This window comes from Trichomycterus rosablanca, chromosome 23 (assembly GCF_030014385.1).
Source record: "Trichomycterus rosablanca isolate fTriRos1 chromosome 23, fTriRos1.hap1, whole genome shotgun sequence".
Lineage (NCBI taxonomy): Eukaryota > Metazoa > Chordata > Actinopteri > Siluriformes > Trichomycteridae > Trichomycterus > Trichomycterus rosablanca.
The window spans coordinates 12,923,513-12,940,312 of record NC_086010.1 but is presented as its reverse complement, the minus strand read 5'-3'; the positions used below and the strand labels follow the sequence as shown (position 1 = coordinate 12,940,312).

At 39.1% G+C, this 16,800-nt stretch overlaps 1 protein-coding gene across 2 annotated transcripts in view; it reads left to right on the top strand.

The window, feature by feature from the left end:
* Positions 1-1,407: 1,407 nt before the first annotated feature.
* Positions 1,408-16,800, top strand: part of LOC134301103 (ankyrin repeat and SAM domain-containing protein 6-like) — a 50,030-nt gene continuing 34,637 nt past the window's right edge. For both annotated transcript variants that reach the window (XM_062985653.1, XM_062985652.1), the window contains exons 1-4: positions 1,408-1,885; positions 12,614-13,140; positions 13,712-13,756; positions 15,199-15,403. In XM_062985653.1, the coding sequence (XP_062841723.1) occupies positions 1,551-1,885; positions 12,614-13,140; positions 13,712-13,756; positions 15,199-15,403 (1,112 nt within the window). In that variant the 5' untranslated portion in view covers positions 1,408-1,550. The remainder of the gene's footprint in view (positions 1,886-12,613; positions 13,141-13,711; positions 13,757-15,198; positions 15,404-16,800) is intronic.

The window sequence follows — 16,800 nt, the reverse complement described above, 5'->3', positions numbered from 1 at the left end:
CGGGCAGCTTGCCGAGCGGCAGACTCAAAAAAATATCTAGCATGCTAAATACAATATATTGCCAAAAGTATTCACTCACCCATCCAAATCATTGTGTTCCAATTACTTTCATGGCCACAGGTGTATAAAACCAAGCACCTAGGCATGCAGACTGCTTCTACAAACATTTGTGAAAAAAGGGGTCACCCTCAGGAGCTTCCAGCGTGGTACCGTGATAGGATGCCACCTGTGCAACAAGTTCAGTCGTGAAATTTTCTAGCTACTAAATATTCCACAGTCAACTGTCAGTTGTATTATAACAAAGTGGAAGCAATTGGAAACTACAGGTCACGTATAATGACAGAGCGGGGTCAGCGGATACTGAGGCGCGTAGTGCGCAGAGGTCGCCAACTTTCTGCAGAGTCAATCGCTACAGACCTCCATACTTTATGTGGCCTTCAGATTAGCTCAAGAACAGTGCATAGAGAGCTTCATGGAATGGGTTTCCATGGCCGAGCATCCAAGCCTTACATCACCAAGTGCAATGCAAAGCGTCGGATGCAGTGGTGTAAGGCTACTGGACTTTAGAGCAGTGGAGATGTGTTCTCTGGAGTGACGAATCACGCTTCTCCGTCTGGCAATCCGATGGATGAGTCTGGGTTAGGCAGTTGCCAGGAGAACGGTACTTGTCTGACTGTATTGTGCCAAGTGTAAAGTTTGGTGGAGGGGGGATTATGGTGTGGGGTTGTTTTTCAGGAGTAGGGCTCGGCCCCTTAGTTCCTGTGAAGGGAACTCTTAATGCTTCAGCATACCAAGAGATAAGCGCAGTAACAACTTTGATCGCTCGCTTATTGTTGACGTGTTTTGGACTTGGTATCATTAAACCCCTCGTCACTTCTCGCGTGTTTTCGTGACAAAACGTAGTTTGGGTGACCAGACAGACTCATCTGCGATTCCTCCTGATCGTGTAGTATCTGTAGTATTTGACCCTCTATCGCCGATCAGTCGTGTAATGTGAAATCCACAACGACTTTAATGACTCCCGATTGCAAGAGATCCAGTTGTGTAGTGTGAACTGTACATCGATCTGACAGCTCCGAAAGTCGTGTAGTGTGAACTTGGCATAAGAAGAAAAGCATGGATGTCTTCTCTTAAGTCGCTGTTTTGGTCACCAAAAGCTAAAAATGAAATATAAGCTACAGATGAAATCACCAAGTGTTTATGTATGTTGATTTATCAGAAGAACAGTAATCCTATTTAAAAGTCGAACTATATGTATACACGCCTAGCTCTTAAGGTTTCCCATCTTGAGGCTCCAATGTTTTTTTTTGTATCTAGTAGGAGGTCTACAATTCCGAGTGTCGGCCTTCAGTCGAACGTAGCACATCGCAATGTGGAGAGTTGGGGGTGGGATTAGAGTAAATGGAATGCCGTTTATACGAATACCTATGTACTTTATATCTTAAATGTACTTCGATCTTGCAATATCACGCACCAGGACACTGTCTGCAGTAGAAATAGCAAACAACAATGCTACGACGTCACAGGATTGTTACACTGAAAACTAAGCCATGAATTTCGGAGCCTCCGCTAATACGCTTTTGTTATTCGGTGCTTGTGATGAGGGCGACTATGAGAGCGTAAAAAAGATTCTCGAGCCCACTGGGACCGAACCGGGAAGGCAGTCGAAAACACGTTTGGATTCCGTCTCGGAATGCAGTGTGGACAGAGTGCGAGGAGAAGTATGTTGTGTACAGGTCGATTCCACCGACGAAGAAGGTAACACAGCCTTGCATTTTGCCGCAGCAAGCGGGCACGAACATTTAGTGAGATTTTTACTTCGAAAAGGGGCGTCTGTGGACAGCTGGAATAATTACGGCTGGACTCCGCTTATGCAGGCAGCAAGGTATGTTGTCCGTACTTTATCTTTGCCTAGGGATAAGCATTCAACTTAAAAACAACAACAACAAAAAGAACTGCTCTATGTGAGGCTGTGTTCGACAGCCTCGGGACTCAAACGCCTAACGTAAACAAAACTTAGCGTTGCTGGTACTAAAACATTGACCCAGGAACACCAAACTTTTCTCACTGGTCATAAAAACTCTCTATTGCTGAAATGACAAACCTGTGATCCAAAAGGAAAGTAATCATTTTAGATTAAGATTTTTTCTTCCGATTTAAATTTATTTGAAGAAAAATTAACGTGGCTTAATGTACTAAAGCAATGACCTAGGAACACCAAACTTTTTTTTTACTTATTACTGTCCATAAGTACGCCCCCTCTCTCTGCTGTTGATTGTTTAGTTTTAAGGCTGTTTGATGTTAAAAGTACGGAAGCGTATTGCTGCCACACAGATAAAAAAAAGCCGTCAGTATGTCGTTATAACGAGAAAAGATGTCGTTATAACGAGATGTCGTTAAAACGAGAAAACGATGTCGTTATAATGAGAAAAGTTCATTACCTTAAATGCTGCATAGCTGATGGAAGCGTATCTGCTGATGTAGAGACAGCTTGCACACATGCATGATGCTGTAGCTTGTGTAACCTTGCAGTTTGCCGTGCCGATCAAGATTCTCCTTTAGGAGCAACACTGTCTAAACTTAGTTTAATATTCAACATTTGTCTGACATTCGGCATTCCGATCTAAATAAGTGCTTCAAAAAACACGTAAGACCCACTTATTTTATGATTTCTTACACGAATGAAAATAGTCAACATACTACAAAAACAATTTTATGTTAATTTTAAGGTTACGTCTATTTATCTAAAGAAAGGTTATAATAAAACCGTTTATCAAGCTCCCACTTCATCTAATGAGTTAGGGACCGTGAAATGTAGGAGACATTTACTCTGCACTTATCCAGACAAATAAATCCATTTAAATCTTGTATGATTTGTATTTTTGGAAATATTATTTGTATATTTGAAATATAAATTTATTACAGATTTATTGATCTTTATTTAAATGTAATGTAAAATAAATACTATGTTATTTCAAAAAATAAGGTTTGTGTAGTAGGTGAGAAACATTGATGTGTTTGTGTAAAAATTGTTTGACATTAATTCATCAAATCATACAAGATTTAAATGGATTTATTTGTCTGGATAAGTGCAGAGTAAATGTCTCCTACGTTTCACCGTTAGTTTAATGACAGTCCCTAACTCATTAGATGAAGTGGGAGTATGTTGACTATTTTCAGTGTTTTTTGAACCACTTATTTAGATCGGAATGCCGAATGTCAGACAAATGTTGAATATTAAACTAAGTTTAGACATTGTTGTTCCTAAAGGAGAATCTTGATCAGCACGGCAAACTGCAAGGTTACACAAGCTACAGCATCACGACATCCTTTTCTCGTTATAACGACATCCTTTCTCGTTATAATGACATCCTTTCTTGTTATAACGACATCTTTTCTCGTTATAACGAGAAAAGATGTCGTTATAACGAGAAAGGATGTCGTTATAAAAAGAAAAGATGTCGTTATAACCATACTGACGGTATTTTTTTTTTATCTGTGTGGCAGCAATACGCTTCCGTATAAAAGAGTATATACAAAATGTTTAAATGCTGTATGTTTTTTTTTTTTTTTTTTTTTTTAACCAATATCCTTTCAGCTGTAGAGAGTACTCATGATCGATTTTCAGTTGATGTACCAATAAACCAACCTTTTAAAACATGTAGAAATAAGGGCAACCCTTTATAGTTGTTTTAGTAATTTTGTAAATATAATCAAATGTAGTATTTGATGTCTGCAACCACAGTGCTACCTGCTGTATCACCTTTTTTTATTAATTACACTTTTTAATTGTTTGGGGACTGAGGATACTGATTTGTTGCCATTTTCAAACATTTCAAGTGAATTATTTTCCCAGTCTTGCTTGATGCAAAAGCAGTGGCGCCCCCAGACATTTTTCATAGGGGTGGCCAGATGGGCCACTGAAAATGTTGGGGTGGCACACCAAAACGAAAAGCCATAACTACATTGCAGGAAGTTATGATCTTAGACTAATTGATAACTAATTATCTGATGTGCATTGACTATGATTGCACAATTAATATTTTACTATACAACAATCCTGTTTTATTGTGTAAAGTAAAAATTAGGTGATTCATTGTTCATCAAATAGGCTGATTACCCCATTTCTTAAAAAGACAAATATACAGGTTTAATTTGAGTGGGTACATTCATCGTAAGGAACAAATAATTTACTGAAAACAAGAATGCTGAAGTTTAAAAACATCACACAGAGGCCTCCAGTTATTTTCAATACAGCTTTATTGAACTTTACTGTACTACGTTTCTTAAAAAAAGACGAGATGTCTGTGGACGAGATTGTCTGCAAATTTTACAGCACAGTGACTAATAGTATCAAAAGTATGCTAACGCTATTAGCTAGCTAATTCGACAGAGTAAAAAAACGAACAGTTTACAGACTCAGAGTAGATACAGTTTTTACTATAAGTCAGTATTGTATGATTTACCCGTTAACAGTCTGGTGGTCTTTCAGCTTCCAGTTAGGGTTGTGCGATATGACTAAAAAACTCATAACTCGATGTTGAGAAGTGGCGATATACGATATGATATAACGTAAACTTAAAGTACAGTGGCAGGCCACTGCCCGTACTTTAGCTTATATTGTTTATGTTATCTTAAAAACACAAAATACTGTAGTTCTGATACATTCTAACAGAAATACAGTGTTTGTATTTTGTATTGTTACAAGGCTGTTTTTGTATTAATATTGACAATATTTATATCTAACAAACCAGCAGAATCTATTACATTTATGCTATCCATTTTACTTCAAATAAATGAGCATCTAAATAATCCCGAAATGTTCAATATTTGATAATGCTTTGCTATTATTACAAAATGAAAGCACACAGTAAACAGCAGAACTGGGACCCAGATCAACCACACAGCAGCATAAAATAATAACCGCTGCTTACCTGAGCTTCTCTTCTTCATATTGAGAACATACAGGGGTTGGACAAAATAACTGAAACACCTGTCATTTTAGTGTGGGAGGTTTCATGGCTAAATTGGACCAGTCTGGTGGCCAATCTTCATTAATTGCACATTGCACCAGTAAGAGCAGAGTGTGAAGGTTCAATTAGCAGGGTAAGAGCACAGTTTTGCTCAAAATATTGCAATGCACACAACATTATGGGTGACATACCAGAGTTCAAAAGAGGACAAATTGTTGGTGCACGTCTTGCTGGCGCATCTGTGACCAAGACAGCAAGTATCAAGAGCCACGGTATCCAGGGTAATGTCAGCATACCACCAAGAAGGACAAACCACATCCAACAGGATTAACTGTGGACGCAAGAGGAAGCTGTCTGAAAGGGATGTTCGGGTGCTAACCCGGATTGTATCCAAAAAACATAAAACCACGGCTGCCCAAATCACGGCAGAATTAAATGCACCTCAACTCTCCTGTTTCCACCAGAACTGTCCGTCGGGAGCTCCACAGGGTCAATATACACGGCCGGGCTGCTATAGCCAAACCTTTGGTCACTCGTGCCAATGCCAAACGTCGGTTTCAATGGTGCAAGGAGTGCAAATCTTGGGCTGTGGACAATGTGAAACATGTATTGTTCTCTGATGAGTCCACCTTTACTGTTTTCCCCACAGAGAGTTACGGTGTGGAGAAGCCCCAAAGAAGCGTACCACCCAGACTGTTGCATGCCCAGGGTGAAGCATGGGGGTGGATCAGTGATGGTTTGGGCTGCCATATCATGGCATTCCCTTGGCCCAATACTTGTGCTAGATGGGCGCGTCACTGCCAAGGACTACCGAACCATTCTGGAGGACCATGTGCATCCAATGGCGGTGCCGTGTATCAGGATGACAATGCACCAATACACACAGCAAGACTGGTGAAAGATTGGTTTGATGAACATGAAAGTGAAGTTGAACATCTCCCATGGCCTGCACAGTCACCAGATCTAAATATTATTGAGCCACTTTGGGGTGTTTTGGAGAAGCGAGTCAGGAAACGTTTTCCTCCACCAGCATCACGTAGTGACCTGGCCACTATCCTGCAAGAAGAATGGCTTAAAATCCCTCTGACCACTGTGCAGGACTTGTATATGTCATTTCCAAGACGAATTGACGCTGTATTGGCCGCAGAAGGAGGCCCTACACCATACTAATAAATTATTGTGGTCTAAAACCAGGTGTTTCAGTTATTTTGTCCAACCCCTGTATATCCTATATTCGTGTGTTGTTCCATTAGGGTTATAATCAACTTTTTTTTCTTCTTGAAGGCCATCTTGTTTTAGATTATTTATTCTCTCGGCTTTTGCAGTAAAAAGCTGAAACTGATAATTTGATCACTAAACTGTCACTTGTACTACCACCAATGAAGAGAGAGATTGAAATTTTGCCCAAAATCTGAATTCGGAAGCTCTGATTGGTTTATACATCTGAATCTCTTCAACAAATGAACAAAACGAGCAAAGTGACTAATGAAAACCATTTTAGATTATTTATTCTCTCGGCTTTCACAGTAAAAAGCTGAAACTGATAATTTGATCACTAAACTGTCACTTGTACTACCACCAATGAAAAGAGAGATTGAAATTTCACCCAAAATCTGAATTCGGAAGCTCTGATTGGTTTATACATCTGAATCTCTTCAACAAATGAACGAAACGAACAAAGTGAGCAAAACGGATGAATCTTTACCATAGATAATTCGATTCGATAATTCGATGCATGTCTCTTTAAAGCAGTGTGTCAATGATAAATAACTAAAATACACTTAGTTACAGCCAAACAAATAAATCAGGGAAAAAAACCCTAGTTTTCTCTAGTAAATAAAGCTTTGCTGATTTAAGTGGCATTGTGGTTGCAAAAATGTGTAAATGGTAAATTCATCATATCAGGCTTCTGTACTGTACGTGTTGGCTATTGTGGTGCATATGTTAAATGTACGTACATGATCTAAATACTTGTGTTGTGGCTGCTGTAATATGTGAATGTGAGAGTGTAGTGTTGTGTGTGTGAGACATGGTCACCCACTGTCCCTCACCTGGTGGCAGGTGTGTGTGTAGAGTGCTGCTAGTGTGCAGCTCTCTCTGTGCTCCCCCAGTAGGTTGGGCAGTTTGTCGGGGTCTGGGAGGGAGTTAAAGTTGGGAATGATGTTATTAAATTTGGAAGAATTGGGACCGAATGTGGTGGTACTTGGTGAATTGAGTGAGGAAGTGCAGCTCTGTCTCTACTGTACTGAGAAGTCAGTGCTGGCACAGCCTCTCCTCCTGGGGCAGCCAGGACCGGGTGTGTCACCCCGTCTCCACGGCCAGGTCGTGTGTGCTCAGTCTGTACATCGTCAAGGTGTTTCTTATTATTATTTAGGGTTGGATGCTGTGCTCAGGTAATCTGCTGCACTGTAGTGTCTGTTTAGGGCCAAATAACACTGCATTTTACTTTGGACTTCAGTTTCAGTTTCCCAATAGATCTTTCATTCTGAGTCTTTGTGTAATTTGGTTCATTCTAATTGGGTTTGCAGATTTTTCCTGTTCCTGAGTTTTTATTGTGTTAGTGGTGTGTCAGTGTGTTGGTGTGTGTTAGTGGTGTGCAGGTGTGTGTTAGTGGTGTATCGGTGCAGTTGGATGAGGGGACTGGTATCTTTGCTCGGCTCTTGGTGTTTCAGGGCTTTATAATGATAAGATTGGGGGTTGCTCTCTTTTAGATGTTTCCAGAAATTAATGGCTCTTTTTTGTTTGTTTATAATAAGTGGAAATCAACCGAATTCTGCCCTGCACGTGTTGTTCGTTGTGTGTCTGTGCACTTTTAGGATGGTTTTGCAGAACTCTCTGTGCAGGTTCTCTAGTGGATGTTTGTCCCAATTGCAGGGCTCTAGAGTGCGACCAAATTTCTCAATGGTGCGACTAAAAAAAATTTCAGGTCGCACCGGTGCGACCAGGCGTCCGAGGGAAAAAAACAACAACAGACACACATTAGGCCAATATCATGGTCTAAACCAATCAGAGATAGTGAAGGGCGGGACAATATTGTAGCGGTGATATGTGAGCGACATTCAGCTCAGCCAATCAGAATGCAGCACCAGGTTTATACACGTGCGTTCGGACGTTCTGCCGTAAGTTTAGTTTTGTATATGAGACTCGCCGGATGTCCCCAGAATGGAAGTTCGGGTTCTGGAGCTCGGCGGTGTAAAGTGTTGTAACGCTCACTTAAGTCCTGACTAAACAGTTAAAGTGACTCTACCCTGCCGTGTGCCTTTATTCCCACACCTCCACCACCGCACAGCAAAAGACCCGCAGCATCCCCACCGGACAGCGGCTAGGTGAGCCGACCCTCTACAGTAGCAAGGGGCTAATGCTAGCGGTAAAGTGCCGCGATAGTGAAAGTAAAAACACGACAATATTTTCGTTAAGTAAAATATAAAATAAATAAAAGACCATAATATATTACAATACATGTAGTCAAAATACGCAGTGAGTGCACCGCAAGCGATTTTGGGAATCTGTGTAAAAGATTCAGTAAAGCCGATAATATAATGCACTGCATTTAAGATTACACTCTAACACACACACAAACATATACATATAATTTTAAATATACACACACATATAAATAGATATACACACATACAGTGCCTTGCAAAAGTATTCAGCCCCCTTGAACTTTTCAACCTTTTGCCACATTTCAGGCTTCAAACATAACGATATGAAATTGTAATTTTTTGTGAAGAATCAACAACAAGTGGGACACAATCGTGAAGTAGAACGAAATTTATTGGATATTTTAAACTTTTTTTAGAAATAAAAAACTAAAAAGTGGGGCGTGCAATATTATTCAGCCCCTTTACTTTCAGTGCAGCAAACTCACTCCAGAAGTTCAGTGAGGATCTCTGAATGATCCAATGTTGACCTAAATGACTGATGGTGATAAATAGAATCCACCTGTGTGTAATCAAGTCTCCGTATAAATGCACCTGCTCTGTGACAGTCTCAGAGTTCTGTTTAAAGCGCAGAGAGCATCATGAAGACCAAGGAACACACCAGGCAGGTCCGAGATACTGTTGTGGAGAAGTTTAAAGTCGGATTTGGATACAAAAAGATTTCCAAAGCTTTAAACATCTCAAGGAGCACTGTGCAAGCGATCATATTGAAATGGAAGGAGTATCAGACCACTGCAAATCTACCAAGACCCGGCCGTCCCTCTAAACTTTCAGCTCAAACAAGGAGAAGACTGATCAGAGATGCAGCCAAGAGGCCCATGATCACTCTGAATGAACTGCAGAGATCTACAGCTGAGGTGGGAGACTCTGTTCATAGGACACAATCAGTCGTACACTGCACAAATCTGGCCTTTATGGAAGAGTGGCAAGAAGAAAGCCATTTCTCAAAGATATCTATAAAAAGTCACCTGGGAGACACACCAAACATGTGGAAGAAGGTGATCTGGTCAGATGAAACCAAAATCGAACTTTTTGGCCACAATGCAAAACGTTATGTTTGGCGTAAAAGCAACACAGCTCATCACCCTGAACACACCATCCCCACTGTCAAACATGGTGGTGGCAGCATCATGGTTTGGGCCTGCTTTTCTTCAGCAGGGACAGGGAAGATGGTTAAAATTGATGGGAAGATGGATGGAGCCAAATACAGGACCATTCTGGAAGAAAACCTGTTGCAGTCTGCAAAAGACCTGAGACTGGGACGGAGATTTATCTTCCAACAAGACAATGATCCAAAACATAAAGCAAAATCTACAATGGAATGGTTCACAAATAAACGTATCCAGGTGTTAGAATGGCCAAGTCAAAGTCCAGACCTGAATCCCATCGAGAATCTGTGGAAAGAGCTGAAAACTGCTGTTCACAAACGCTCTCCATCCAACCTCACTAAGCTCGAGCTGTTTTGCAAGGAAGAATGGGCAAACATTTCTGTCTCTCGATGTGCAAAACTGATAGAGACATACCCCAAGCGACTTGCAGCTGTAATCGCAGCAAAAGGTGGCGCTACAAAGTATTAACGCAAGGGGGCTGAATAATATTGCACGCCCCACTTTTCAGTTTTTTATTTCTAAAAAAAGTTTTAAATATCCAATACATTTCGTTCCACTTCACGATTGTGTCCCACTTGTTGTTGATTCTTCACAAAAAATTACAATTTCATATAGTTATGTTTGAAGCCTGAAATGTGGCAAAAGGTTGAAAAGTTCAAGGGGGCTGAATACTTTTGCAAGGCACTGTACATACACATTTACTCTATTATTTTTATAATTTTTATAAGTGTGCTATAATTAGTCTGTAATACTATAATTAACTGTAAAGAAGACAGTGGCCGGCAATAGTATATTTGTGACTGGTTCTAATACATTTCGAATTGAAAGGCTGAAAAAGCCCAATGCATCTATAAAACACATTACATGCCGCGATAAATGCACTGCCCAAGTGTCCCCTCTCCCCACTGCCCTTCATTGTCAGGCAGCAGCAAACAGATCATCAGACGAGGCCATGTTGACCAGATTGTTAGTTATTTCCAAGTCAATATATACAGTGATTAAAAAAAAAAAAAAAAAAAAAGTGAACCTGTAAAACTGCGGTGTTAAATGCGATGCGGTCGAAAATTTGGGTGCACCTAACTTTTGTGCTGGTGCACCTAAGAAAAAAAGTTAGGTGCACCAGTGCAACCAGTGCAAAACGTTAGTCTAGAGCCCTGAATTGTGAAATTAATGGTGAGTTAGCGAACCCCACACTTCACTGCCATATAGAGCAATTGGTTCAATTATTGATTCAAAAATTTTGAGCCAGATTCAAATTGAAATTTCCACGAAAGTTTGTCGTTTTATGGCATAGAAGGCCCTGTGACCTTTTTTCTTTCAGTTAATTTACTGCCGGGTTAAAGTTTCCGGTTGAGCTAATTTTTAGTCTGAGGTAAGTATAATCTTTAGTGTGCTCAATTTCCTAATTTAAATGTGTTTTTGGTTCCCTGAGATCTGGGTCTTTTCTAATAGGTAATAATTTTGGTCTTTTTGAGGCCCAGGTCTGACAGTACTGCTGCAGCAGGTCCAGTTTGTGCTGTAGACCCTGTGCGGTGGGGGACAGCAGGACCAGATCATCTGCATACAGCAGGAGTTTAATCTCTGAGTCATTTAGAGTGAGACTGGGCATGGCTGAGTTCTCTAACATGAAGGCCAATTCATTAATATACTGTCTGCAATCAAATAAAAGTCAAAGTAAGCCTAAGAAACTTTGTATTTTTTTATTATTTGCATTTTCCATGCTGTCCCAACTTTTTCTAATTTAGGGTTGTATTTTTTAATTTAATAAATGAGTATTTCTGCTTCACTTTTAACAAGTATAAGAAAGTATTTGTAAATTTTATCTTTATACATTTATATTTAGAACATAGATACACAGAGTGATGCAACATGCATGCAGTTAAACATTCCTGCCAAACCTATAGACATAGGTCATATCAACACAATCCAAGTTCCTTTGAGGGCAGATGTTGCCATTTCACACAAAGTTTGTTTGTGCTTAACTAGGTGGCAGCTTTGGCTGGGGTAGAGCATAGAAACAGTACCTCATTAATAAAGAAGCTATTAAAGTGTACTGATATTGAACTAAAATATGTATCAGAAACGTCCACTTACCAAATTTCTACTAATGCCCTGCATTCAACAGATGCTCTTATCTTACAGAAGTGCTTCCACAGTAAACATTTCCTTACTGTAGTTCAAGTAGACAACAGTTCAAGGATACAAATCTGCTGAAACCCCTGCTAAAGGTGTTGGTATTGTTTTTGAAAGAGAATGCAACATTGGGGTGATGTGGCAGTGTTTGGGTTGGTTAAAAAAGGTGGGCAGCTAAATTTTGAATCAGTTGCAAGGATTGGGAGGACATAGGAGTACTTTTTATTGAAGATTCAGGAATCTTTAGCAGGTAATTTAGTTTGTCTTACTCCTGACAGGGAATTTCATCTATCTTCCCTTACATCCCTTCACATATACACTCTTATTATTTCAGCATCGAAGAAAGGTTTCTTGTGTGGTTCATGCCACTCTAGGTGTAGCCTCTATTACTTGCTTTTGTTGTGTCATAGTTTAGCTATTATTCTGCTTTTGGCTTAATATGATTTTTTTAGCTGGTTTATTTTTGTGGTTCTTACCTCCATGTTTTGTGGATAGCTTTTTCTCCAAAATTTGCATTCTCAGTCTCATAGTTGTGCCTCATGTTACCACTCTTATGGATGAGCGGTTTTTACTGTCAGCTTTTCTTTTCCTTGTACTTGGTAATTTTAAACAAGCCATTTTACTTTTTTTTAAATGTGATATTAGCCCACCATTGTCAAACCTTTTTAATTATGCTGTTCTCGTGGATCGTGTTAAAAATTTCAGTGATGTCTCTTTCCTCAGAAATCTTTTTACACAGCCTCTGTAAATGAGAGGAAAGGTTTTTTTTAACTTTGTTAATTTGTACTCTGTCCATAATAAAATGGATTTAGGTCCGGCCTGGACCGCAATCCAGCTATTAAGTACCCCTGCTATAATGCTTCTTGAATAAAAATTTGTTTTTGGGGTATTATTGATGCAATTTAAATTGTTTCTAATGCAAATTTGTTGCTTTTTCTGAACTGTCTCTTTGCAGGTTTGGGCATTTAAATGTGGCTCACATCTTGCTTGAGAATGGGGCAGAGATCAATGGCAGGAATCGACTGGGAGCTAGCGTGCTTGCTATGGCAGCCCGTGGAGGTCACACACATGTTGCCCAACTCCTCCTTGAGAATGGAGCTTTTGTTGATGACTTTGATCACCTTTTTGCAGCTGAAAGGACTAACATTGTGAACAGTGGTAACCACAGTGATGATGGAAAGAGCTTTTTGCATATCACATCCTTAATGGTTAGTGCTCAGCAGGGCCACGAGGCCATGGTTAAACTTCTTTTGGAGTGGGGAGCTGATGTGAACTTTTCACAGAAGACCACAGGATGGAGTGCACTAATGTTAGCCACATTAAGTGGGAAGGCTAGTATAGCTCAGCATCTGGTTGGAAGAGGTGCTGATCCTGACCACCTCAATATTCTGTCTAAAACTGCTTTTGAATTGGCACTGCAACTTAAACATAAAGATGTGAAGTGCTACCTTGACTCCATCACCACAGTTCGTCCACAACCAGGTGAATTGTTCCTTATATGTTGCTGAATGTTTTGCTTCACCTGAGTCTTTGGGCAATTGGGCTGACTAAGGAGAACTACAATGTTGCTTCAGCACATTTTTATTTTTTTATTTTTGAGTGATTAAACCCAAAATTCCAGATTAAAACCCTCCTACTAATCAATATTTTAGTTGCCCTACATCAGCTCATACTAACAGCCTAACAAGTGTATTAACAGTATATTAATCTGAAAAATAGTTTCCACAGTGGGGTCATATTAATTATAATGGGCACCCCTCCCCCTGTCCTTTCAGAAAACACACCATGACCACCCTAAACCTTTCTTGTGGTTTATTTTAGATTTTTGGTACACCCTACATGTGATGTTTTTCCTGTTTTTAAAAAGAAATACATTGTAAGTTAGTGTTTCTTGTAGCTTTTTTTACTTACAGTATGTACTTATTTTATAATGTACCCTATGCCTAAATTAATGTTATCTTTACATAGAAAACTTTCTAGTACTACATCATAAGGTAGGCTATAAATACTTTTTTATTAATTTGTTTTTTAATGATCTTGACCTTTGAAATAGAAAATGAGAAGAAAAGGCCGGATGTTTTTGCTGCCCTGAAGCTAGGCAAGTACATTTTATAACACATCTACTGTGCTTAACGGTAAGTAAAATAAATACATAATATACAGTACTGTGAAAGTGTTTGCCCATCACCATATTTCTTCCATTTTTGTTAATTTGTCATATCTAAAAGTTTATGTTTACATTTTTGGCATTTAGCAGATGCCTAGCTAACCAAAGCGACTTACAGCACTGTGACAGTATACAGTCTGAGCAATTAAGAGTTAAGGGTCTTGCTCAAGAGCCTAATTGCAGCAACCTGCAGTGGTGGGGTTTGAACCAGCAAACTTTTGATTACTAATCCAATACCTTAACCACTAGGCTACAACTGCCCTTTTAGATTGTCCAAGTAATTTGATAGAAGATAAAGACAACATGAGTGAACACAATTTAGAATAGAATAAATTCTTTTTAAAATTACATTTACAATTAAATTTTGTCTGGCGTCTCTCCTATGGAGGTCCTGGTTAGAAGCAGAACTAAATCTGAATGCAAAATCATTTCTACACGAATGTAGAAAACTATATAATTATTTACTCACAAAAGGTAATATATATTTTTATGCTATATACTGTGCAAAAGTTTTAGATGGGTGTACACCCATCTACTGTTTGGAGAAGTCTGAGTAGTCTTAATGGAAGAATTAAGTCCAAAGCCTACCTTTAACGCAGTAAAAAAGGACAAGCACCTCAACTATGCATAAAAACGTAGGAACTGGAGTGCAGAAAAATGGCAGCAGATGCTCTGGAGTGATGAGTTGAAATAAAATATTTGGAGGTTCCTTACAAGTTAGGGGCTGCATTTCAGCAAATGGAGTTAGGGATTTGATCAGGATTAATGGTGTCCTCAATGCTGAGAAATGAAGGCAGATACCTATTCATCATTTGGGGACAGTGGTAGCCTAGTGGGTAGAGCTTTGGGCTATTAATTTAAAGGATGAGAGTTCGATTCCAGCCCTGCCAAGCAGCCACTTTTGGGCCCTTGAGCAAGGCCCTTAACCCTCTCTGCTCCAGGGGCGCCGTGCAATGGCTGACCCTGCGCTCTGACCCCAGCTTCCAAACAAGCTGGGATATGCGAAGAAAGAATTTTGTTGTGCTGTACATGTGTATATGTATATATGACAAATATAGGCATTCTATTCTATTCTATCATCAATACCAACAATTTATTCTGCAGCAGGACAACAACCCCTAACATGCAGTCATAAAGTCATTAAGAACTATCTTTAGATATAGCCCCCACAGAGCCCTGATCTCAACATCATTTAGTTTGTCTGGGATTACATTCACTTTGCATTTTATTTATTGACAAAAATAAACTATTTACACTTACATTTTTACTGTGCAGCATTTTTCCACATAGTACGGTAAATAGTAAAAAAATATATATAAAAACCGGTTAAGTATAAATATCTTTTTGTAGATCTGCTTGTTTGTGTGGTATAGGAAATGCTCAGCTGGTGAAAGAGATACTAGAAGAGGATTCATCTCAGGTGAACATGGCTAATGCAGATGGTGCAACACCTTTGATGATTGCTTCTGTAAGTGGACAGCTGGGGGTAGTACAGCTGCTGGTGGAGAAGAATGCAGACATCGACAAACAGGATGGAGTGCATGGCTGGACAGCTCTTATGCAGGCCACATATCATGGGTATGACGCAGTATATAATGACTACTGTTGCATGGGATGGTCATAGTAAAATGCAACATACTACAGCTCTTTAAAACTGGTTAATGCTTAACTTTAGCCAAGCAGGTTATGGGCCTTGCTCCAATATTGGCAACATGCTAAAAAGACCCCAATTAAGCATGTAGAATTGTTTTTTTGTGTCAAGTCAGATAAAATTTACAAAGTCTTTCCAGAAAAGTTAGGAAACTTTCTAAAAATTCAGTAAAAACTTGAATCTGTAATTTGTTAATTCACTTGAACCTTTATTTAACAAACGAAAGGACAGAAAAGATTTTCAGTGTTTTTGATGAAAATCTTAATTTTATTTCCTTAATATAAACAAACTTAGAAATTGATGCCTACCACAGACTCAAAAAGCTGGAACAAAGGCATGTTTATCACTAGTTCACATCACCCACGCCATCTCAGATGCTGTTTTTTGCACTTCTGACATTCAAATTCTAAAGGAGCTACACCTCTTTCTCCAAAAGTCACATAATACAGCAACAGGCCCTGATACACTATCAGATGCTCAAACGACAGCCCTCTGTAACCCTTCCAATGCTCATAAAATATACAAAAACTCCATATACTAAAATATGGAACTCAAACAGCATAGAAAAGAGCAACAATAATACCAATCCCTAAACAAGTATCACCAGAACCATGACACTTCAGACCCATCACTCTAACCAGTTGTATTTGTAAAACACTTGAAAGGATGATGAACAGTCACATAGTTTGGTATCTAGAAATGAAGAACATCCTAAGCGAAACCCAAAGCAGCTTTTGTAAAAAAATAGGAGCACTACCAATAACTTAATTAGACTGGAGACATACATATGGAAAGCTTTTATCCTTTAAGAACATGTAGCAATCATCTTCTTTAACATTAAAAAGGCCATTACCACCTGGAGACATGGCATAATAATCTACGCCAGACAATCTTTCTTACCAATAGATACTTCAGAGTCAGAGTGAACAATACCCTATCTACAGAACACGAGTACCACAAGGATGTATATTATCAGTCACGCTGTTTACTCTTAAAATAAGAAACATAATAAAGGACATCTTTAGCAGTTAATACTTTAACGGCTTACATATAGGCTACAAAAATCAAGATATGAACAAAATAATACAAAAACTTCAAACTTAAATCAGTAAAATATATGACTAGACCATTTTAAATGGATTTAAACTATCAAAACATGTATTCTTTTTTGCCAAGGTAAAATGCTGTGTCCCAATCCAAAACTCCGGCTGTAGAGAAGTAATCAAAATTGCACAAAGCACAAATTCCTAGGACTAATACTAGACTTTGATTTTACACATCAAAGCACTAAAAACTAGATGCTTCAGAAAACTCAACAAACTCA